General features: G+C 37.3%; 1 protein-coding gene across 1 annotated transcript; it reads right to left on the bottom strand.

Annotated features, from left to right (window-relative positions):
- Positions 1-568: 568 nt before the first annotated feature.
- Positions 569-20,918, bottom strand: LOC127018631 (cytochrome P450 27C1). The gene is made up of 9 exons (XM_050900348.1): positions 20,580-20,918; positions 15,545-15,735; positions 13,694-13,893; positions 10,899-11,108; positions 8,987-9,150; positions 5,459-5,625; positions 4,590-4,668; positions 3,423-3,626; positions 569-685 (listed from the first exon to the last, which is right to left on the bottom strand). The coding sequence occupies exons 1-9, from the start codon at positions 20,916-20,918 to the stop codon at positions 569-571; spliced, it is 1,671 nt and encodes a 556-aa protein (XP_050756305.1).
- Positions 20,919-25,957: the final 5,039 nt, after the last annotated feature.

Genomic DNA, 25,957 nt, shown 5'->3' with positions numbered 1-25,957 from the left:
TATCTTTACTTTTCGTATTACTGTATTAATTTTTTAACACATGCAGAGTAAATGTTTTTACAGACAAGAGAAAAATGATCTCATAATTTCAATGTTAGGTGGAAACTTCTAAAAAACACTGGAGGACATGAAACAGGAAAACACAAACCCATAAATGCAGCTAATTTTCACATATTATATAGTAATCCTCTTGCTCTCAAATAGACTCACTGAGTAGGTGACTTTTATGACAAAGCAGTGTAACAAAACCACTGAATGATACCAACATGTCTGAATTTAATTTTGTTTTTTTTTTTCAATGTGTGTGTTGTTATTATTAGAAATCTTTCCAGGTAAAAGGAGATTCCCAGTGCAAGAAGGAATTTTTTTCAGTATATATTTTCATATGTGTAATTAGCTATTATAGAAGAGGTAATTTCTCTTATGTACTGGTAGAACTAAGGCAGAACATAATACTTGATCATTTTGCCAAATACCTACAAACCAGAGAACAAGCATGATTAAACATCCATAAGATGCAAGTCTGTTCCCATGAAAATCACACAAGTATTTCCAAAACATTTGAGTCTCACTTTCTGTCAGAAAATCTCACATTGATGGAGTTTCCAGGAGTCAAAAGTCCGTGGGTTTTGGCATGAACTGGTTCGGTTTTGGGAGAAATTTTGATCTCAAAATTCTGAAGCAACTGTGAAGATAAACAGGACAAGTATTAGAAAAGCTGCAAAATTAAAGATGAAGATTAGACTTTGGAAAAGACAACATAACAGACTGTCACAAACAAAATTTCTGTTGCCAATTCTGTGGAATCTAAGTGCTACAATTCCCACACAGGAAAGAAAAAATAGTTGTTACAAGGTGAAGATTATAGTTAAAAATCTTCCTCCTGTGATTGAGGGAGGACTGAGACAGTCCTTTCTGAAGAATTTCCACACAACTAGATTAAACAATCTGAGCTATCAAAGAAACTAAGGTCTCTTTCAAACCTCGTGAGCTTCCTCTCTGTGTTTTTGATTTCACTTCCTTTAATATAAATCAATATGTGCAATTATAAAACAAAGCAATAAGAGAGTCCTAATCCCATGGCACATATTTTTCTTCCTGGGCAGAAGGAAACAAAACAAACATGAGACAGCAACTGTCCAGTGCACCAAGTGAAACAATCACAATTCAAGGAGTCAAATATTAGAACCTCTCCTGAACAGAATCACTACAATTCATACAATTATTCATACGTACAATTCATACATACAAACATACACTTAATGAAACTGAGAGAATCAGTTGCAAACATAAATCACAGAAACCATGGGCTAAAACAAACTTCAAGAGATTTATCTCACCCGTTTTCAAGCTGAACATAGAATACCTCAGCTATTTTTAAACTTTCAAGAAGGAAATACAGCAACATCCTCAACTTTTCCTAACATTAAATCTCAAACACTGTTTCCTATAAACTAAGCAATCTTCTCTTATCCTTCTCCTAGTAAGCATGGTGAACAATGCATTATTTTCCTATACATAACTACCTTTTCAGTGTTAGATGTTTGATCAAGTTTTCATCTCATTCTTCTCTTTTTCAAACCTCTCATTCTTGGCATTCTCTCTGTCTTCTGAATTTCCTCCAATTTGACTATATTGTCCTTAAAATGCAGCACACAGGGTCAGTTGCGTACTGTTGTCTAGCTGAGGATTCGTCAGTGTTTGGTAAGACTGAGTAATTTAGCTCCTCTTTCTGACATACAACATGCTTGTTAATACTGTTAATACACCCAAGAATTACACTGCCTTGTCAGAATTAGCATCATTATTATTGTTGACCAATTTTTTACTATATCACTCCAGTCTGTTTCTACAGTACTAATTACCCAGCCAGCTGGTCAGCAATTTTTATTTATGCCTTTGATTTCTTCTCAAGAGCAGTAACTTGCAACTGTCCTTAGTGAACAATTTTGTGTTGATTCTGGAACATTTCTCCATTTTTTCGTAATTCTTTATTCACATCCTCTGATTTTAACTTAATTCATGTCAGCTTGATATCCTACACAAACTCCAAAAGTATTCTCTAATCCATCATTTACACTGTTAATGAAAATACAGGACATTAATGAAAATGCTAAATCAAATGCAGGACAGACTCTTATAGAATTTTAATTAAACATTTTCCCAGTTCAACAGCAAATATTTGGCAGCTACTGCCTCCAGCTATTTCTTTTTTCCAACCAGTTGTGCATGCATTTTTTAGGTACTTCCATCTGGAACAAACTTTATTAATTTAATTGTGGGAACAATGTATAGGACATGTGAAAATACTTCCTGAAGTCAGAATACATGATTTATTTTATATCCACCACATTAGGTAAGTGATCAAGTCAAAGAAAGAAATCAGACTGGTCTGACACAATTTCTCATTGATCAGCTCCACACTTCATGTATTTCTATTTTTAAATCACTTAAATATTATCTCGATGCTTGTAAATAGGTTGTGTGCTATTTTGTCCTAGTTTCTTCCCAGAAAACAAAAGCAGGCTCTCTATTACTTCCTTGATGCTCCTGTTCAAAAAGATGCAAGTATGTTTGTTTTATCCAGCCCCCTGAGAGCTATCTCACTCTGAGTTCTGAAAGACAGATGCTAATTGTTCAGAGATTGCTCTAGGAGTTTACTTAAGGAAATTCTAAGGCAAATTCAATCAAGCTTTGCTTTGAATACGTATAATGGGTCTAAATATTTTTACAGTTAAGTAACTATAAACGGTTTCCAAATCTTTAAGTTTTGATTGCACAATCTGATCTCAGTATTTGAGTTAAAGGGTGTCTTGTAAATGACAAAAAATATAGCAGCTGTTGCGAAAGCTTTCTTTATGATATGAAGCAATGGAAAACAATATATATCAATATGTACTAACTACTTATATAACTATAAATTAAGTATATCTAAAATGATAATAAAGTTAGAAGAAAGAACAAGAAGGGACAGAAAACCACAGAACATAGAAAAATTCTACTACTTGTCGTAACACTATGGTCAGTACAAGGATATAAAAACTATTTTACAGCTTTGTAAGTACTGAATTCTTCATAACTAAAATACTGAAACTGAGCAGGTAACCATTCTAACATACATTAAGAAAGACTTCCAACTTGTTTACAAAAACTTTCTATACTAAATCCATATATTTCCTTCACAATCTTACCTTTAGCTTTACTTCATTTATACTATAAAGATTTTTTCTTCTGCAATGTAGTTTAACTAGTATGCTACCTTTCAAGCATGATTATTTTCAATTTTTTAAGCCTTTGCAGGATGCTAGACAACACTCCAAAACAAAGTTTTTGAGCACTGTAAGATATCCAGAAATGGTATACATAGAAAAGAATCATACCAATATATTTTTCTTCCTGTAATGCTGTCACATAGTTCTAACCTGAATCAGTGCAAGATGAATTTCCAGCTCTGCAATTCTTTTTCCTATACAACTTCGAATGCCATAACCAAAGGGGATGGAACCAAAATTGTCTACTCTGTCCAAGTTATCTTTCCTCAGCCAGCGCTCAGGTCGGAACTCATTTGCCATTGAGAAATTTTCTTCGCTATATGAAGTAGTATAATGACAGAGTGCCAGCTGCGTCTGAGGAAATAAATTATATTTAGCTAACTCCAATACACATAACAAAATAACAAAGCATTTGTAATTACTGTAATTTCTGCAATATGAGGTGATAAAAATAAAGTATCTTTGAGTAGTTCTAGAAGAAAAAAGGATACCTAGAAAATCAGATCCCTTTCTTAACTGGTCAAATGAAATAATCTTCAAATTGTTTTAAATGTTGCTGAATGTATTAGAGAAGATGCAGTGGGGAAGGGGATGGGAACAAAAGTCACAAGTATTGGGAATTGTCTTAAAAAGATAGTGTGAGAGAAAGGGAGAAGAGAGATACAAGATAATGGAAAAGGAAAAAACGGAGGATAGGAAGGAAAAAAAACAGCAATAATTGATGTGATGATGTTTCCAAATAAATCGGGGGGGGGAGGAATTTTTGTGGAATAATATTTAAATGAGTATATTAAGAATCAAGAATCCTGACTGTTTTAAAGCTACGTTGCTCTAACACGGAAGTGATGTCATTTAAAATAGAGCCATATAGTTCTACCATGATCTCTGTGTAATCTTTGAATAGTATAAAGGAAAGATTAATAATTTAAAAAGGAAATTAAACTCTTTCTACAAAGGGAATTAACAGACAAAGAACTAGCAAACTGCAAGAATAATGAAACTCATGCTTTTTTAATCAAATTGTAACATTGCACAGAGGTGTTATTAATAGATTCCACCCTCAAGAATATTAAGAACAAGTCATGATGATAAATTTGATTAGTGGGTGATGACCCAAATCTAAAAAGACCAACAGCAACAAGTCAATTATAAAATCCATTTTTGTCACATAAATGGGTTTTTTTGAAATACTTTCCTCTTAATGCTCTAGCTTGGTGAAATCTTTTGAAATCAATGAAGTATATGTATGTTGTAACAGATCACATTTCATACACAAAAATTAACGTGTTCTTTGCAGAGGATTGCAATAGAACCTACCCCTTTAGGTATAAAGTATCCTCCAACGATCAAGTCTTTTTGGGTCACTCTTCCATTTCCTGGCAATACTGGATATAACCTAGAGACAAATATTTATGAGTTCAACGCTAATAAGTAATACAACTTAAAAGGTTTAGATTCCAATTTGCATTCACAAATATGCAATATGAATGCAATATGCATTCACAGCAAAAAGGTTTTTCAAAAGTACAGAACACCTTGGAGATTCAAAGACCTTGAATCATCTGTGAGAATATGATTAATATCTGGGAAAAGTTATTCACTAGTATCTGGAGGTTGAGCTATTTGGTCTATATATTTATTTGCTTTACACATGTACAAACATGTAATCAATTGGTCAAGCTGGAGACATTTTAGCACTACTGGGAGCTGAAAAAGCCTTGTTGATGCCTTCTCTAAAATTGTCTTACTCCCCTTTCCTCGCTATGAACATTTGGTGTAAACATATAAAAAAAAAGCATGTCACATGCCTTCAATTTAAGTCAAGAAGCTTAAAATGATTGTAGTGGCACTGCAAAGTACCAGTGTGGGGGAGGAGGTTGTTACAGTCCATCATACAGACTAATATTTAAAAGGCAAAAATCAAGCTTTCAGTTACCTACCTTAACAGACATGTTCTACATATGTGATACTACTTCTACCATACTTTAAAACATTAAACATTATATAACCTATTGTATTTCATTGCTTAGGCATCCTTGGACACAATACTACTACAATAAATAAAAGCAGAAGCAGCAAACAGCAGTAACAACAACTAAATACAAAAGTTAGCATGGACTCAAAATCCATTACAACTACAAGGAATTAAATTTTTTAATTAATGATTGCAGTTGTCTGCTACTTACCTCAAGGTTTCTTTCAGCACAGCTCTAATCAAAGGCAATTTCGGGACATCATGAGCAACAGGAACTTGGTCTTTTCCCAGCTTATTGACTATTTCCTCATAAACACGTTGCTGAACCTCAGGGTGCTTTGCCAACAAGTATGTTGCCCAGGACAAAGTAAAAGAAGTCTAAGGAAGAAACCACAACCATCACCATCAAGTCCAACAAGATTAGATTAAAAATAATTTCAAGCCAAGAAAAACAATCAATTTTCAGCTATGGGTTTTATATGTTTAAAGTTATAAAACAGACTGGCAATGATTCACATCTGGACTCAATGGGATGTTGTCAGACTTCACCATCCGCTCCTTCATTCCTTTTCCATCTAAAAATCCCCACATATCAAAACAATCCATGCTGATATTTTCCCAGAGAAATATAAAAAGCAACAGAAAAATCAAATGCAAACAAAACTACATAAACAATACTAAAACATAAATACTTTAAACAGCAATGGATTAAGTTAACTGTTAGTTTTCAATATGTGTTTCACCTTTCTTCCCAACAAAAACATTTCACAGGAAACAAAATAAAAGAATACTATTCAGAACTATTCTTTTAAGCATATGGTGGTCTCCTCATAGCATCCACACAACAGAATTGATACTATCAGTGGTAAAATTATACTTTATCCTTTGGTAAGCAATGCTACACCACAATTGGCACTTTGTAACTCTGGAAAATTCCCTCTTGACTGAAATTCATCATCCTATGGAAAGCTTTCTTAAGCAAGCTTGAAGAGGAGCTTATATATTTAAAGTGGCACCAAAATGTTAAAATACACCACCACCCCACCACCCCCGGTACATAATGATTTTAATAATCATCAAGGCTCCAGAAAAGAGGTACTGTGTGAAAAATAATTTTAAAATACTTTGTATGAAGGAAGAAACAGAACACAAGGCAGGAGACAGTTCAACTTTCAGCACAAGATGATTTAAAGGAACCCATCATCTAATCCTCTTTCACCTCAGCTGGAAAAATCACACTTCAATGCACATTTGTGGTTTAGGACATGCTCTGAAAGCATGAACTCACTCCATCTGTACTAACATGGAACTAAGTAGAGTATTTCAACTCTAAGTTTTTGTGATCCAATATTTACCATTCATTTAACCATGAGTCCCTGTGTTTAAGCTACCTGGATTTCAGGGACTATCCCATTCAAATACTAGACAGACTCAGGACATTTTGCTTCTATCAGCTGCACCCAAGACATTAAGGTCAAGCAAATGGCCTTACTTGAGCCCGTTTCCCTCACAACCATCACTGAAGACAGAAAGTTTACCATGAAAAATGTATTTTCGGTGTTCCTGAGTAAGTATGGCAGAGAAAGTGACAATGCAATCATTCTGTTCCTTACCTGTGTTGTTCTTAGTATCTTACAGCATTTAAGAAAGAAAAATTGTAACCTCCACCCTAATTTTCTTGAATTATTTTTAAATGTATGTTTTTTCAACTTGTATAACGAAGACAGACAACCAGTTTCACTTTCTACGCAGGAAACGGTTTTATTTTCAGCTTCTCACTTATTAGCACAACAAAGCTTAAGGTTATAAACCATGTATGGGTAAAAAAAACAACTTCTGGAAATGTCTTATTTTGGGCGTACATTTAAGATCAATTTAGAATGCAAATTCATCACGACGGTGACCTTTTATGTCTTGTCTTCAAACTGGGGTATAATGCTGGAAGTATCATTCTCAGAACCTTTCTTTTTTTCTTCTTGTAATATTGAGTGCCTGTCCCTTGCAAAAATGCAACTCTGTTCTATTCCTCTCAGAGCCCAGAGAAGCTGCCAATTGTGCCAACTGTATACAGAACTTCTCTGATATAAACACTGTTTCTTCCCAGGTTCCCAGCTCCTTCATAACCTCTTAAAAATTAGCACTGTTCCAGGGACAGCCAAAATGCTTTGTAGCCAAAAACTGCCTTACAATTTTGTTGAAAGCTTTTATAATCCTCTAAACCTCTTTCAGTTTCTACAATAAAATGAGATCTGAAGTGACAGCAGTGGGGGAAAAAAGATTCCCTCAATTTCTGTCTTGTACTTGGAAATGAGGAAATCAGAAGTACCGTGCTCTCACAAAAAGATTGTTGCCAGCTGAGAAAGCTGAGTCAAATGGAAAGAGAAACTCTTGTTGGCATGAACTTGAACATTGTCCTTTTAGTTTAATGAAAACTCTATCACACACTAAAAGTGGAAAATTAATGGTCTGAAAGATTAGAAAATGAATGGGATGAATAACTGCTTTACTTAAGAACCAAACATCAAAAAGCTCTTCAAACTCATAAGCCCTTGGGATATTTAACCAACGGAATAAACTTCAGCACATAAATAAGCTTTACATATGCTCCTTATTTTAGAATTCAAAAGTATTACTGTTGGGGATGTTTGTTTTCTTTAGAAACCTTACAAACTTTCTTAAATCAAAAAAATCTGAATTCAATTATCCAGAGAGGTTTTTTTACTTTAAGGCTACTTTACTTTTTTACTTATTCTAATCTTTTCTACTGTAAGACTATTAAACGCAGTCCTACATAGCACTTTCTTTATCAAATTCATATAGATTTCTTTTAAAAATTTTTTCAGTTACAATCATTTACAGTAATAGTGTTCACTGATATTCTGAATAACTCCATATCCATTGTATATACAATACAATAACTCATGTTTATCTTTTCTTATTCTTCTGATTGTCATGCTGCAGTCAATACTAAGCTACACAGATTTCATATGATAAGAATGAGAGGAGGGGAAGATATATACATGACCTTAATGTTTCTTCAAATGCTCTAGATGACAAATCAGAAGAATAAGGAAGGATGGCCACTTAAAACGTTTCACTAGGTGTTAACATATTGTATATATATTGAGCCCCATTACCACAGCTCTTTGTCTCAGACTGACCGTATGTTGCCAGCACAAGCACGGGTAGAGTGAACTTATGCCTTACTCACATTAGTGCTGGCCTAACACCCTCCTCCTAATGGACTTAAGCAGAAACCAGGTATCTGATCCATAATGTGTGTCCCAGTTAATTTAATTAGCCATCTGTGAAAATCCTTTACCAAATTCTACATACGAGTTTATTGATCAATTTTTTTCACACCAACTTTCAGCAGCCTTTTCTATTGTGGTCTACCTAAAGAAGCACAAATACCAACCTGATATTCAAACTAGTAAAAGAAAATGTATGAAATTCAAGCCGAATGTAAAGACAATTGTTATTTTATCGGCTTAATAAACTGTGGAACCGACTCCCAAATGATGGTTTCCTGTAAACCACAGCTAGAAGAGAACACTGACTTCGTTCCAGTAGAGAGATTACACAGTGCTGTAAGCATTTTCTATCACTTTAAAGATGTCATGACTTAAATGTGTCAGAAATTATGTCCTTATAAACAACATAACCCCCCTGAAGATAGCTGCGAATGGTACTGGTTTACAAAAACAATTGTGCACAAGAAAAATTATAACAAGCTTACTGTGTCCACTCCCGCCAGAAGCATTTCAGTCATATTGGCATAGATCTCTTCCAAAGTAAGTTCCTTACTCACTAGGAGGTACGTAAGTAGCCCACCATTCACTTCTTCTCCTTGGTCCAGCTGAGACTGAATAGCCTTCAATTTGTTGTCAACATGGATTTGACCTTTGGGATTCAAAAAAACTGTTAAGCCTCCATTTTAATTTTTCTGCTGGTTCCATTCAGTAATGACATTTCTCCCTTACACTACACTACATAGCCAAAAAAAAAAAATTTTTTTTAATCTATTTTCTCAGGGAAAAGATAATAGAGTGGTGGTGGAGGTCCTTGGGTACTCATGGTAAGGAAAGACTGAGCTGACAGGAACCTTGGTAGCTCACAGCATGAGAATGCTGAGCACAAAGAAAGGGCACAATAGACTATAGTTTCTGACAGGGAGCGAAGGAAGCTCAAGGTCAAGTTTTTACGTCCACCTGGCTTGTTTTCTGATGACTCTGCAAGAAGTGGTGAACTCTGCAGAGCATGCTGCAACTCAGCACACAGAGGCTGCTACAAGATGTTAACAGCAACCAGAAGGTCGAAGCCACAAACTGAATTACACTGAAGACAAAGATGAGGACCATCAAGTAATAACAAAAATTGAAAAAATTCAGTGAATGACATTTTGAGCAATTTCACCCACAGCCCCATTTATACTTTAATGGCTATAAACAGCATCTTCAGTGAAACAAGGGCTTTAAAAAGAAGAAAACTTCTCAGAAAGTTAATGCCTCGCAGAATGAGCTTACAAAAAAGTGAATTAGAATCAACATGTTCCTTTATGAAACCTGCACAAATACACACATCATACACAGTGATTTTCACCATTTAATTCCTTTTCACAAAGGGATTAAACAAAGAAACAGCATGACAACAGGTTTTAAACAGAACAAATACCTCAAGAACAGTTTTTCAGCTGCTGTTAGGATAAAGCTGAAGTCTGCTGTTGTTTTTAACCCACAAAAGGGAACAAGAGTACTTTATCATGGGAAATAATTTAAAAGTGGCAGTATAAAAAAGTATGTGTTTCACAGAAAACACACCTGTATCAGCATTAAATGGATTCCCTAATGCTTATTATAGGTACAGATAAATACATATTAAAAATTAAGCATATTAGGCATATTAAAAGTTAAGAAACTAAAGAATCTACCCTCAAGAAGATGTACACAGACCTACCTAGACAAATAGCGCTAATAAAAGAAATTTAAAAATGCATGCAGCTTTCTAACATTAGAGAGGGAAAGAGGGTTCAGATTTTTTTAACACTGCAGAATATTAAAAATATATATACATTGCAAAGACAACTCCTTCTTCTTACTTACATGAAAGCTGACTCATAAAGTAGCCTGGAATATTTTATTTACAAAAAAACACATTGTAGTACAGCAGCGTACTTCTGTGTCAACTTATACGCTCTTATGTGTACATATAAACTTCACAAAGAGTTTAATTAATTGCTAGAGTCTAATTTTTTAACTTTCTAGTCAGTTCTAGTGGTGATTATTTGTCAGAGTGCCTGACTGAAAACTTGCTGAAGTCAACAAAACTACCCTCATTAAAATTTGATTGGCTTAAGATAAAGCCTTGGCAAAGAACTCGGACCTGCAGTGAGGACTGGGTGCTGAAACAGATGAAGACAAATAAAGAAACAGCAGTATAAAATAGGGGAATATTTAAAGTGTACTGGTAAAATTCTTTTTCAATAGAGTATTTTTTAAAACGGTTCCCTTGGCCAGTCTGGGTTTAATATGAAACTTAACTTCTGCCACAATGTCTTCTTATAATTTTAGAAGAGAAATGCAGCAAGTCCTGTTCAAACACACGCAGAACCTGCAGAAATACAGCTGAACTTTTCTACTACTAAATCTTACTAAATTTGAAGAGTCCATCCCAGGATCTGCAGAACTCTCTCCAGGGTTTTGGAATAAGTGGACGAAGCCATTTGGGAATAGCACCTGCATACATAGTAGTCTTAAACATACTAAACATCAACTCCAGAGCCTCAATATATTCAACAGTCTGCTGTGGGACGTTGTTTTCCAGGCAGCCCAACCGGCATTCATACAGAATAGTTGCCACACCTGCACATACAAAATCAAAGAATTTGCTATACACATGCATAGATACATATTAATAATTTAAGGAATTAAAATGCTAATATAATGGAACTACCTTCCAAAAATGTTTAGTTATTATTACTGCAGTTGGGAGCAGATAAAATAGAAATTTAAAACACAGTAAAATATCCCAGCTAAACATTGTAGCGAGACAGTGGTTACTATGTCAATAATGCTCAGCATGAGAAGACAGCCAGGAATTCCACCAGAAGCAGAGCAGCTCTCCAGCACGTTGGCTGTGTTTTGCATCGCACCACAAATCCTGAGCCTGCCCTATTGGCCTCTGAACCCACAGGGACATACAAGTCCAAAGACATTTCTGGTAACTGGTGATAACGCAGGAGTTTCTAGCAGTGGCTGTGCCTTTCTTCGTCATAAGCTGGTAGTAAATGAATAATAAGTATGCATAAATGGATAAAGAGCTTGCACTCTAGACAGTGATTTTACTGCACACAGTATACAGAATGTGGCCCTGAAAAACAGCAAGTGTGTGACACTGTTGCAAGTATTGACTCATCTCTTTTTCCTGACTTGCTATAATTTCCTCAGATGTTTTTCTGCAGTATTGCACTGATCCCTACTAGAAATACCATTTCCCCCTGCCAAATAACAGTACTTTATATATATTTTCATTAAATTCTTCTTCTTCTTCTTCTTCTTCTCCTCAACTCTGGACCATTTCTTCCATTTATCAAGTTAATTCTTACCCGTCCATTAGTGTCCCTGCAATCTCTCAGCTCAGTTTTTATAAACATACCGGAATTATTAAATACTAGACAGAACTCAGCCAGAAACTGCCCTACTGGAGTTAGCCAAAATGTTCTCTCAGTTTGACAGCAAACCATTTTTTAATTACTTCCTGAACACAGGTTTCTAGCAGTTTTTCCTCCCAACTTGTAAAACCTAGATCATATTACCGAGTTTATTTATGAAAATTTCACATGGTACAGTATAAAAAGCATTCCTATTATCAAAATAATCTTATTTAATGATTTTTCTAAAATCCAGTGGGGCAATTAGGTAATTTTAAAAGGCATTTAGATAATTTCTCAAAGCCATTTGCATCAAATCGAATGTTTTTAAATTAATTTTGTGCTTTTAAATTCATTAGTTAATAGTTTGTCTACATCTTTCCAGGAAATATTAGAATAACTGTTAACTATATAATTAAAGTAACTGGTCTATTAACACTCTAGTCTCTTTTTTCCTCTGTTTTTCCTATTAAAAACAGATACAATAGATAATGATGTTTAACCTTGATCTTGCTCTCCATCAAACTCTCCATAAATTCTCAAGTGTATATATATATAGATATTTTAAGAAACTTTTCTTTTTCCCTGTTCTTTGCTTTGTATTTCTTTTTTATTGACAAAAATAATTTTAAAGTCTGGCTATTTTCAACTCACTCTTCCTTCCCTAATTTTCCCCCCTGGGAAGATATTTTTCTGTGCCTTTTATTCTCTTGTGCCTCCTTCAACAACTGCTAGATCTTATGCATTCTTTTGCTCTTTACATAGTCCTTTCAAAAAAATCTTATACATTGGTTCCCTGAACAGTGGACAGTGTAAGTTAATTAAAACTGCAATTCATATAGGAAATAAGTGTGTGCCAGGCACAAGTTATAAATGAAAAGCTAAAAGAATGTGAAGAATTTAAACTAACCCATCAGTTAAAGTGAACCTGTAAGCTCAGAGTTTAAAATTCCATAAAATTGATAACTCTTAGTTTAATGCCATTTGTAGACGCTATTAATGTAGAACAGACTCAGGTGAGTTTACCAAACAGGCAGCCAGCAATTTGATACAGCGTCTTCATAGGTGAGCAATTTGGAAGTTCTTGCAAATGTCAAACTATTCAGCTGTCTGTCAGCAAAGAGTACCAATGTGTTTAAAAGGCACTACATATAACAAGATCAGGTTATATGCAGTCAGTTAAAGGAACATGTGAAATATGAATCACCATTACATTTCTATAAGAACACAGGAAATGCCATACTAGTTCAGGCTGGAGTTCCATTTAGTGTTCCCTCATTAATGGTAGCCAGTGGCAGATGATTTTAAGGCAAGCATAACAGTCCCACACTTGGCATGTGTAGGCAGGGGAAAGCAGTATCTTTTCCCACATTAAGCTATGAACAGAATTTAGATACATCACACAGTGATTCCCCACCTGGAACGTAGCCAGTATGTTGTTAAATTAACATGTCTTAGAAGTGACACTGTTAGAAGGTCAACACCTTTATTCTTGAGAAATTAACACAGAAATACAGAGTACTGAAACTGCTCAGGGCCTTGATTGTACATTTTACCTATATACCAGCATTTCCACAGGAATTGTCCCTTAATACACGATATCATCTCTTTGGACTCTACAAAGGAATTCTACTGGTATCTGCTGCACTAAGTAGGAAGACACCTGAATGTAGAATATCAAGCTTCCCTTTTCAGATTAATCACAATGGGGCACTAGCCATTTGACAAAAATGCTTAACCATAAGCACACTGTTTTACATCCATTTTCTTTACAGATGTTATACAGTCTGGGCTTACCTTCCATTGAATATTTGAAGAAAAGGTTGTTAACATTGGTCACTGTTTCCCCATCGTCCTCTTGACTTCTAAGGGTGTGGATTCTTTTAATTAAGTCTGTGATAACTTCATTGACTCCTTCAGAGTAAACAGCCACATCTTTGGGTTTCAGAATTTTTTGCCTCAGTACACTTCTCATTTTTAGCCACTGTTCCCCCTCCCTAGAAGAAATTATTAATAATGTCTATACACAATTTTCCTTAACAATCATCAGGTGGCTGAGCTCCGCAATGAAACTGTTTATGATTTTTCATGTCAAATGGAAGCAAGTGGTGAAATGAAAATGATGATAATGTACATTTGGTATCATGTTCCTACATTTTTATTCTGTATTTATTGCACATCCTCATTAAATTTCAGTGTTGCAACATGTACGTACATGTGTAAGTCAATCTCTTGTTTGAGTGACAGAACTTGTCCACTCAGTGTTCTGAATTTGACAAATGTCTCTATATCAGTATCTTAGTAGTAGCTAACACAAGAAATTAGCAAAATTTTCTTATTAAAACTACTTTAAATAAATACTTGAACGGATAGTCTGCAAAATTGCTTTTACTTAGAATTGGTGCTTAATCACCAAAGAAAGGTACCACATTCAGATCTGACAAATCAACGATTTGAGCTAGTACCATAAATTCCATTACTGATACATTACTTTCAGTTACTCTAATTTTAAACCTATGAAGTAATAGGATAGCAGACCTAGCTATAGAGAAACAATTTACAGCTAGAATTTCCTTTAGCTGAGCTATGCATTGAAATCATGTGCTGATGACTAAAAATCTGAATTGTAGCTTCTGCATGCTTCATATGAGCAGAGTATTTCGGAACAGTGGTTCCAGGGATATCTTTCAATTCCTTATGAAGACAGGCAATTGTTTTTTATGCAATTATTTTAAATTGCTATGTATTTCCCATTAAATTTTTTCACCAGCAGCAATGCTGCTGCAAGGTACAGAAACTTACTGGCCAGCAAAAGAATTTAATCTCTTTAACAGACATTTTCTGACTATGTCTTGATTTAAGATTTCATTTCACAAAATATCAAGGAACTGTTAGTTTAATTCTGAACTGCAACTTAAGATTTGAGTCTGCAGTGCAATACATAATGCCTTTTGCCACCATGAAAGAAACAGACTGTCCATGACTCAGGACATTATTTTCCCTCTAAATAAACACCCTATGTCAGTGGGGACTCTGAGCAGTTCCCAGTGGCAATTAACCACACCCACACGCATTGCCAGTTTATGCAAGCTTTAAAGATAGATCACTCTTCTAGAATCAGCCACGTACAAAAATATCTGCATGGGGATGCACTACAGTGTGAATTTACCATACAGTGACTTCCCTGCATTAATCTACTGAGGGGGCACTTTGGTGAACAATAAAACTAAAGCCAACCTGAGCTAACAAGTCCACACAGCACACTGCCAACTGGATGCAACAGTCTAAATCTGAAGCAATAAAACCACATTTGCGCAGTGCTATGCCAAACTTAGTAAGCCCTATTCTGTAATACTGATTCCAGGTAAGTGAGTCAGCTCAGACAACTATAGTTGATACACATTCCCCAAGAATGTTTTTATGCAAGGTAGCTTACTCCACATTCAAACTATGCATCATTACCATCCCTTTGAAAATTTACAGCAGAACAGACAACTCACCATAAATTCCTACCCTCTTCCCCCCAGTAGACACACAAATTTCCCCACACAGAAAAGCCTGAATTCCCAGATGACCTGTACAGGCCTTCAGAAAAATCACTAAACTTTTACAAGAAAACAAAGAAAATGAAGGAGTAACAACACTTACGCAGAAATAAGTCCTGTGGCTCTCCCTCGTAAGTCTCTATATTCCTGCCAGGATTCCATGTTAGCTCTTTGTGGTGCTCTACCTTCTGCTCGGAGAACTTGAGCAACCATATCTCGATCTGCAATGGATACAACAAACTGGGGACCAAAGTGAGACTTGAAGATCTTTCCATATTCCTGAGTGTGTTTTTGCTACAATATCACCAACAAAGAGAAACAGAAGTAAAGTATTACTAAGGAAAAACATCACAAAATGAAACTGACAATTTGTCAATGAATCAATCTATCACATCTAGAACTTGATCTCCAGCCTTCCAGTCAAGGAATGGTTTGAAATGTCAGGAAAAAGCATGTAAGCATTACTGTGAAATATTCACAAGGAAAACAGAGAGGTCACACTGTTCAGGGCCTCTGACTGAAAAGACCCAAAGCTCTAAGGCACAAAGCATGAGTGAAACCAAATACTGAGAAGATGAAAGGACTTCGGGCACTTAAAAACACATCTCTTCAGATCAAACAAGTTAGAAAGAATGTCTGAAAAAATGAAAAACATGGAGGTAGATAGGGTGAAATTAACAGTGTAATACAAAGATATAATAATTTACTTTTAAAGTCTTTTGTAAATAAAGACTTACTTTACCATTTTATTCTTTATAAAAAACTACTTAGAAGTTTCTCACACCTAACTGAGGACGATGATTGCATAGCAGCCTGGTGAAAAACTGCATTTTGGGACAGCTTCATCAGCAGTGAACTTTAGAAAGACATATGTTAATTCTGCAAAAGGAAGGAAAAGTTGAGGTCTTATTCCTGCAGTGAGGTTTATTTAGTGGCTGATCCACAAGTTTTATGATTCAAGCTGGAGGCAAGCAACAGGCAATTAAGAAAGAGGACTGGAAAACATTAAATTATGTATAAAAAAATCCCCAGAAATTTTCCAGTAAGATTGCGCTATCGTTGTCCCATCATATCTTACTGATTATTTCAAACAAATTTCATTCTGACATGGTCATGAAATGAAACACCCAGCTCCCACGAATTCACTTGGAGTAGAGGTACATCATCATTTTAGGGGGAAAAAAACCAAAACTGCAAAGGAGTTGTTAAAGAGATATTATTAGGACTTTAGACTTAAGAAAGCTTTAAATTTTAAAGCCTTTATTTCAGGTTAAAGTAGCAAGACAAGTTAAACTGACCAAAGTTTAACTTTGACACGTTACCTGCATCTAATCCAAAGACATCTGCTTGATGTTGATTATAAATCGAAGATGTTTGATACAACTACACTAGTGAAAGTCTAGTGTTGACCCATGATTAACTTATGAGAAATATTTTTTTAGTCAGCCTTGGTTACAGAGATGCATTGTTTAATTGCCAACCATAAGTTAAGACACCTGAATCACTCTTCAGCGTATGGTACCAAGTGCTTATAAAAAATCTAACTCTTTTTGCCTAGTTTCTAAATAAAACAAGAGTTGTACAATTGTGGTCTCTGCCAGTCTCCTCCTAACTACTTTTGGAACACAATGGCCAATTTCAGTCAAGTTTAACAGAGAGTTAAAGGTCTCCTACAACTATATTCTTACCATTTTCAAAAATCAGCATCTGGATTCAAATGAGACATGCATATTAGTCACCCTGATGAGAGAAATGCTACAGTAGGAACTCGGCTGTTACTGTTTCTGCTTGGTCTGCTGCCAACCAAACACCACATGCAGACCAATGTATGAACAAGCACTCTCAAAACCCAAAGTATCTCTTGCCTTGGAGATATTTTAGGGATATTGAAACTGAACTTGGAGAGAATTGAAAGCATGAGTTTTTAAAGGAAAGCATGAGTTGGGAGATAAGTGCTGCACAGAAAAGGCAGTGGAGTGAGGGCAATACAGGTCACCAGTCACAGAAAAACAGGTTCAACAAATTTTGCTATTTATGGAGCAGCTTGTTTTTTCAACTGATGGTGAGGTTTACATGGGAGGATAAGCAACAGAAAATAAATTGTCAAGCCATCCAATCAAATAAATGAAACATTAGTTTTAAACCAGAAACAGACAAGGACAAGGTATTTGGACATCTCCTGCTTTCAACAGAATGATGTTCAGTGTATCAACTTCATGTTTAAAGAAATGCCCGGAATTTCTCTTCCATATTTTCTGTCACAACATAGGTTTTCTTTCCCTTGTTCCAAACCTTAAAAATATTACTTTTTAATGTCTCACATACCACTCTCACACCAGACATTCTTTCACACATCATAAATTCAAACTGCCAGCATCCTAACCCTCCCCCCTCACCTTTCTTTCCTTTATACTTGCATAGCACTGATGAGACAAAAGAGAGCTAACCTCATCAAATTAAAAATACTTTCCCTTTGTCATAATTGCTGTAGGCATTACTGCTTTGGCCAGGACTAACTGGAATCATGTTACTGAGAACAGAACCTCCTTTGTGAAAAAGCGCTCAGCTTCCCCACCCCTTCTGCATATAGCGTACAAATATTTGTGTGCGCCGAAGGACATCGTTTAAGTAGCTGTGCTGGTTACCAAAGGGTTTCAGATTAATTCATTCCTGATGTTCACTGTATTGTTAAATTTAACAGACTGTTATTAATCCAGTTAATGCCTACTTGCATCCAGCGTGTATGCAAACAGGCATCCATGACTTTTAAAGTGAGTTTTGAGACTCTAAACAGAATAAAAACTAGTATCATATTACAACTCCTCCTTATCCTTCCTCCCTCTTTCCTTTCTATGAATAACATTCATTAAAGAAGAAAATATCCCTATCAGCTAGTGATAATGAAAAGCATATACTATTTAGGTTGTCTTATATTCCTTCTAATATTTTTAATAATTTTCACTGTTTTGACAGTGAAAGAACTTGAATTCAATGGCAGTATTTTTTTTAGTGTTATGAGACTATGGTGAGTGCCTCTCAAATTCTGTACACCACCACAGAGGTAGAGAAAAAAAGAAATATAATGCAACAAAAAGCTTTAGCTATCATGAAGTTTCATCTTCATGTGTCTTGGTTAGCAAGCAATTAAGTTGAGCAATTCATCATTAGCAATCCAGTTTGGCTGCCATCAAACACGGCATACACTGAGGAGCCTAACACTTCTTTTTAGAAATCTAAATGGTAAATACAACAAAGCCAGACAAAACCAAGCAACTTATGTGATTACTTTTTTTTTCTGTTTCCTGACTCTTTCTGGTGTTTTTAGGCCCTTTGTAAATCCTAACTTTCGAGTTTTGAGCCTCAAACCATTTAAAGTTCTGTCCTGTTCTCTTTGGTTTCCCTTTTCTGTTTTTACTTCCCTCTTTTTTTTTTTTAATTTCAGTGATTTTCAGGCAGTGAACCTCTTGGGGTTGTCTGTGAATCTCTTCCTAGGGATCTGGGAAAGGTCACTAAGAAAAGCAAAATAAATGCCATACTTGAGGTATTCCCAAAGAGATCTGCAGTGCCAGTGGAAAGTGTTATGGATCCACAACTGCAAAAGGGTGAAAACCACTGCTTTACTGCCTCAAACACAAGTGCTCACTTTAGAATCATTCGCACCACGTGGGGAAGGGGCCCCGGGAGATGCACTGTGACTTTTTAGGAATGAAACCCACATGTTTGGCCAACCAACCAACCAAATTCATCTTTGGATAGAGACAGCCTTACAGTAAGACAGTTGCCCATGCCAACATCCAAGAAACGCTGTACAGAGGAAGGACACTCGTTCACCCAACTCCTGCTGTCCCAAGCACGGATAACCGTACTTCACCCGCCTCCACCGGCTGCGCCTGAGGAAGGGGACACGCCGCGGCCAGCGGGCCACCACAGAAGTGGAGGTGCCCAGACCACAGAGGACAGTTCTCAACCCCCACCCGGGTTCAGAGCTGTTTTCCCCTCTCCCGCCCCACCGCGTACTCCAGAGCTGCCATACGCCAGGTGACAGGAGCCGCTCTCCGCCCGCCCTCCCTCCTCTCACCCCGCCATCAAGCTCCCTCCGCCATCAGGCCCCGCTTCCCGCCACCCGCCTCCCCTCCCCCTCGCCGCACCGCCCGCCCGCGAGCCAATGGGGCCGCCAGGGGAGGGGGCGGCAGAGCCGGCGGGCGGGCGGCGGGCAGCGCCAGCCGCCACCGTTGCCCCCCCGTCCCGTCCCCGTCCCCCCCCCGGGAAGGTTTCAAACCGCCCGCCTCCTGCTGAGGGGAGGGGGGGCGGCAGCCGTGGGCCGGCCAGCGCTGACGGCAGCGGGGCCAGGCGCATCTACCGCCCCCTCAGGGGACCTATATATGCGAAGTATATTTATGTAAGGGGAGGCCAGGGTAGAAGTGAGGGTTGGAGAGACAAAATGGTCTCTGGCCCCAGCGGGGGAGCGCCGGGCTGAGCTGAAGGAAGGAAAGCGGCGGGAGTCCACCGCGCAGCGCCCTGGCGGTAGCGCCTCAGCCGCAAGCCGCAGCATGACTGAGGCGGTCCCGGGTGGAAACAGCCCAGGGTGCCGGCACGGCCTCACCTTCAGGGTGGGTGCTGCCGTCCGAGATTCGAGGAAAGCCCACATTTCCCAGCTCCGCCCGCCAAAAACAAGCCCTCTGCGAGTTTGTGGAACAACCCAGTTCAAAAAGATGGGTTTTTTTGTTCGGTTGGTTGGGTTTTTTTAGTCCAAGGCACCTACCTAAAAGTTCAAAATACGCATAAAGATGAAAAAGGGGAGAGCTGAAAGACTGGGGGTGCCGGCGAGGCAGTCACCCCACGTACGAGGGAAAGGAGGGAACCCGGGAGCAGGGGGTCGGCAGGGCTCGCAAGCCACGTACTCGTAGGCTCCTCACCGAAACAAAAATGCTAAAACCTCCAAGCGCTGCGGGAGACGGAGGTTGAGGGGGGGGATCCTCTGAATCCCGACTCTTTCGTAACAGCGGGAACGCGGTGCGGCGGTGACTAGCTGCGGTGCTGGTAACCCGGTGATTAAGCAATGTTTTGTGAGGGCAGAAAAGGAAAGTTTTAAGTAATCCTGGCGTGAATAAAACATTAAATAGCCGAGTAAGCTGTACCTGGATTTCATGAATGCGGCCGAAGCCGTCCTTCCAGAAGAACTCGTAGAGATTGTAGAGGGTGTTGGGTCCAGGCATTTCTTGCAGGCTCTTCACCCTGCCAAGCTGGTGCGGGGTGGGCTTCAGCAGCTCCCCTGCGCGCCCTGAATCTGCCACCATCTCCTCGCCTTTGTTCTCTGCCGCTGCTGGTGAGTTATTCTGTACCTCCAGAGACTGGCTGCTGGAAAGTTTGGGCAGTTGGTGAAACCTGCTGACAAAAATCGCATGATAAAAGTAAGTTCTCTCAGATTCAAGCGTCTGCTTGCATTTCATTGTCAAAACTCTCGTGAAGACAGACATGTCTTTTAATTTCAGAAAGGTCCACTTTGCTCCTGCAGCTGCTTTTTATTTGGTTGTTCTTTCTTCACTGCCTGCTTTAACTTGTACAAGCAGCACTTCTCCAAACTCTTACTGCATGAGCATCAGTTTACACAGACCATTATTTAACGCTCCCTCCCCTAGGGCTGGAAAAGGGGGGTGGGTCTGGGATGAGACTTGAATAGAACGAACCTATTATTTTGTATAATTCAAATCAGATAAATTTACCCATTAAGCATGCAGCCAAAGTTTAGTTTTTCCCTGTTTCCCTCATTGGTTTGGCAAAAAGCTCACATAAGGATTATCCCATCTTTCTCCTTCATTAAAAAGGTGGGTTTAGGGCTATTTTTTCTGTGGCATTAATTCATTCCCATATGTTAGAAAATACTGTATTTTCTGCGAGAAGTTCTCTTAGTACCATTCATCACCCTGTAACATACATGGAAAACTTTTCTGCATCCATATACAAATAGCAATGGTTTTACACAGTAACCTTACAAACAGTTCCTGTAAATTACAATATCCAGGGATGTTATTTGTATTGCAGAGTGATTTATCTTTTGGACAGGATATACTCCATAAGCAGCTTCTGTCAACTTTTGTAGAAAATAACCAGTGCCCTGTAACTGCGTAGCATTCTACCACAGTTTTTGCTCAGTTCAGCTGCATAGATCTATAATCACACACAGAGAACTTGAGCTCCAACCTGTATATCAGTTTGTTTTGCACAGTTTCAAGTGTTTGTGCTGCTTCATATGCATTTCTGTATAATTCTGAAGGTGTTAGTAATAATCTGTAAAATGTTGATTAGTTTCAGAAATTACGTGGAAGAAACCACTTTGGTTATAACTGAATCAGAAGCTCATGTAAAACTTGAGGACAGAGGAAAGTCTCAAGGAAGATCCACATTTCCAGAACTTAGTTATGAATAAACTGCTGGAAAAGTAAGTCTAGTGAGCTTCAAAGTTATTTGCCTTTGTTTTCCTTCTGTTTCTTTTTCTACATTTATATTTTTGAGGCTGCAATCTGATTAAGATTTGTGTACATGCTTAATTTTACCACTGATAACTCCACTGAAATAAATCTACCTCTGAAGCTAGACATGTGCATCAGTCTTTGAAGATACAGCAGTAAACATTACAGGAATAAAAGGCAGATGGTAAACAGTCTTAAAATCTATAAAGTACATATTGGTTTAAGCTAAAACAGTGTCCTTAAAATGGGCTTCATCATACTTGAAAGGGTCCAGAGAACAGCAACAGAAAATACTAGAAGTTTTTTTAAAATTACATAGGGAGGATGTTGAGAGAATTATTTCATCTAGGAAAGATGACTACCAGGAGCATGACAACAGCCTACAGATGTGTACATCTTTTGTTAAAAAAGATGCATGTCAGAGAGAGAAGACAGAAAATAATGGGCTTATTTGCAGCTACAGATTTCTTGGTTAGATTTTCAGGTAGCCTTGCTATCTCAGATATTTTTGGGATATCTCAGATATTTCAGACAGCCGAGGTATCTCAGGAGGTTATGTAATTGCTATCACTGAACTTTGTAAGAACAAGTTTGAGAAACATCTGTCAGGCACATCTGGGTATACATGGTCTAGGTTACCTCTGGAGTTTCCCTTCTCCTCCTACAGTTCTACATGGTGTAGCTACATTATTTCTTTAATATTTACCTAAAGATGCTTTGAGAGACACAGTTACTCATAAAATAAATACTTATGGGGAAAAATATTAAAACCAGCTGGTGAGTGTGAAATTCAGAACAAGTTTATCATCGTAAGTAAATGAAAGGCTAATTCCATGTCTCCCTTAGGGACAGTGGAGGACAAGAACAACAAGGAGCATCTCCCAGAGCAAGTAGGTGCACTATGAGATGTCTGCAGGAGGATTTAAAAACAGAACATTTATTTATTTGACAGGAAAGATGGACACAAGTCCCAGCATATGCAAAGAACAATCTAAACTAAATTATCCGCACTATCTAAATTACATTTGCCATATTCTATGAACAATAACCACAAAAATTTAAAGGTATCGAACAACAGATGTCCGTAGATTGTAAGTCAACAAATAGAATGGAAAGAATAGGAATTCACTTTGTAATGAACACCGGTATAATCCCTTAGCTATACATATTAAAGGTTATATCAGAATTAAAGAAGTTCTTAATCTCACTACTAATACTTTGAAAATGAATTTTTTTTTTTCAAATTTATGCAGTGGTCTTCCAGCTTTAAAAATTATATTAATATTGTAATTTCTAGATTGAGGGATGGAAAATATGCACCCTTCCTAAAAACTGCTGCTCACAGCTATCTGTATGGTAGGTATTTTTTTTATTATTTTGAAGTCATACACCATTCAGATAGTGTAAAGCATCTGCATCTGCTTCTATTAATGTACTAGTGAGATAAACTCAGATACATTATGCTGTAAAGGCTACAGTTTTGCAACTGGCAGTAGCTTTCTCTGGTTGTACATTTTTGCAGTTAATTCTATATTTGGACATTCACTCTTTTCCCACCATTACCTCTTTTCCATGAAAATCATTGTAGGATAGTTTCTAGCCAAGCTACTTGAAAAAGAGTTTCAGAAGTTTTGCCTTGTAAGTACTTCACCAGAACAGTACCTGTTTTCCCTCTGAGGAATTTCTGGAGGTGGCAGTAGTCCCAGCATAGGAACTGTGTTGTATAACCCCACTTTCACTCAGTCTTCTAGGCAGTTTACTTATTGTTAGATTTTTGTTTGTTTGTTTGCACTAAAATGGTCTGAAACACAGATCTCATTTAAAATAAACAGGTAAACACTCAGAGAATATGCAATTTCAGTAAAACAGGGAGCTGAAGGCAGCACTAATCATCCATATGCCATTCACTTCAGGAGATGCTAAACCATAGAACTTGCGTACAATGTGCAAGGCAGCAATACAGGACAGAGAGAGTGCTGTGTTATGATTTTAATATTATAAAGTAGAGCTGTCTTTTCTTTAATTGCAGCCAAGGCAGCTATGCTCCTTCACATCTGTAGTGTCTCTGGAGGATTATTAATTACATAATTTCTACCTTGCCAAGCTGTTCTTAAATAGTTACCTTGCTCACTAATGTATCCTCATGTAACGGCTACCTGTATACATTTATGTATATTCTGTATTTACTAGCTCGCCTGGTGCGGCACGTAAAACAGCTGCAGACATTCAGATCTCATCATTGGCAATCCTCAGCAAATCTTTAATGTTAGTCAAACATTCTATGACTACCAGCTATCAAGTTTATATGTGCAGCTTATACAATCACAGTAAAGCCAATTTCAGGAAAAAATTCTAGCTATCCATTGTGCTAAGTCTCCTGAGGAATTTGATGCTCTCTCTGCTGTCTGGATAGACTTTGTTGTTGGTGCTGGTTTTTAAGATAGCACTCAATAATTGAAAGTCTAAGACAGTTTCTCCCATTATTCACATGCAAATATTTATTAATGTAAAAAAAGAAAAAAATTACAGGAAAACCTCAAAGTACATAATTAACTGCGAATAAGATTTTATACTTACTCTGTGGTTTTAAAGAAAAGGTGGAATGTATGTGCCATTTGAGAAGAAGAGTCCTAACTAGGGAGCGCCTATAAGACACCTCCATTACTACTTACTATCTTGTATTTTTATTAGAAACTGCTATTAGTATTTTACAAACAAAACCAAAACCACTCCATCCTGAAGAATTTCCAGAGTAGGTTAGAGGCAACAGCTGAGTATAACAGAAAGAAATAAATGAAGAAAGCACAAAGTAGCAATGCATTAATGATGAAAATTGTCAAATTTCTTAGATATAACAGAAGAAGGATTTAAAGGGGAATAAGGATGCTGCTCTGCAAATCTGTATAAAAAGTGCCTTCCTTGTACAAAAGGAGATATGAGTGGATTGACAGCCACAGAAACATAATTTTTACACAGTGCAGGTGGTGGACCAGTAGTAGGTCTGAGGACCAGTGGGCCTAACAGGCCTACATACTGTAGTTTGTCATAAGTAACAGATGACAGAAGGGTGTATTGGGTGTATCGCCAGGGTCAGCCCACCACAAAGGGTCACAAAATAGGTTATCAAATAACCCTGTTTTAATGTTCAAAAATATTTGTAAATAATAGATATTTCTAGGAGGTTTGTTAGATGGAGGAGAAACGCAGAGCCACTAACAGATGCAGGCTCAGGTACACTATTACAACACTACTACACAATAATTATCAATAATACTACAGTAACCCACCAGTGCAGATACAAGTTTGTTTTTCTAGGTAAACTATAGAAAAAGAATACTCCAGATAACAATAGCCAAATTGTATGGTGGTTAAATAGCCAAATACAGGAAGGGAATATTTATGAATGTGAATGAATACATGGGCTACCACAGCATGGAATGTGTAATTAAACTATTTGCTTTTCTTTGCTGTGCCAGATCATAATTGTGTGGTTCTATCTGACTTTCGAATTAGAGTTATTAATGTATGTATGTGCCACTAAGGTTACTGCTTCACTGACACACTTAGCATCCTTACTACTGCAGAATCTGAGTTGGAGGTCAAACTCACAAACTGCAGCACGTTAAATAATCAACATTATGAGTAAACCCCAAAATTTATGCTACAAGAGATAGATGAAGCTGAAATAACAGTTTCCTAGAGTACACTTGAAAAAGAGAAAGGAGGAGTGAAGGAAAGAGACCAACAAACACTTGGAAGAACAGCAGAGGGTTTTACATAGTGAAAGGTTTAGGCTGTAACCTAAACCGGTGGAGGAATTGGCATTGCCTGATCCCATTTTCTTCCCAAATATGATCACAGACTTGTTTCCGGTAACAGAAGTCCAGTAGTATTGCCACAGAGTTCCTAGGAATAATGGTGAGTGTCGTAGCCATGATCTAAAACCTCCTTCCAATCCACATAAACCACCAAACCGTAAAGAAGGGAGAAGTTATACCATCAGCAGTAGCCAACCAAAACGCATTTATGTGACTTGGAAGATAAAT

Source organism: Gymnogyps californianus, chromosome 7, assembly GCF_018139145.2.
Source record: "Gymnogyps californianus isolate 813 chromosome 7, ASM1813914v2, whole genome shotgun sequence".
NCBI lineage: Eukaryota > Metazoa > Chordata > Aves > Accipitriformes > Cathartidae > Gymnogyps > Gymnogyps californianus.
Note: the sequence above shows the minus strand (reverse complement) of the source record. Positions and strands in the feature narration are given on the sequence as shown.

What these genes read in the sequence shown, in the direction of transcription:
- LOC127018631 (XM_050900348.1), bottom strand. Translation starts at nt 20,918, where the DNA reads ATGTCTGTCTTCACGAGAGTTTTGACAATGAAATGCAAGCAGACGCTT. An exon ending in GCCACAGGACTTATTTCTGC is followed by an intron (nt 13,894 to 15,544) that starts GTAAGTGTTGTT and finishes AATTTCTTCTAG; the next exon opens with GGAGGGGGAACAGTGGCTAA. An exon ending in GATACTTTATACCTAAAGGG is followed by an intron (nt 3,627 to 4,589) that starts GTAGGTTCTATT and finishes TTATTTCCTCAG; the next exon opens with ACGCAGCTGGCACTCTGTCA.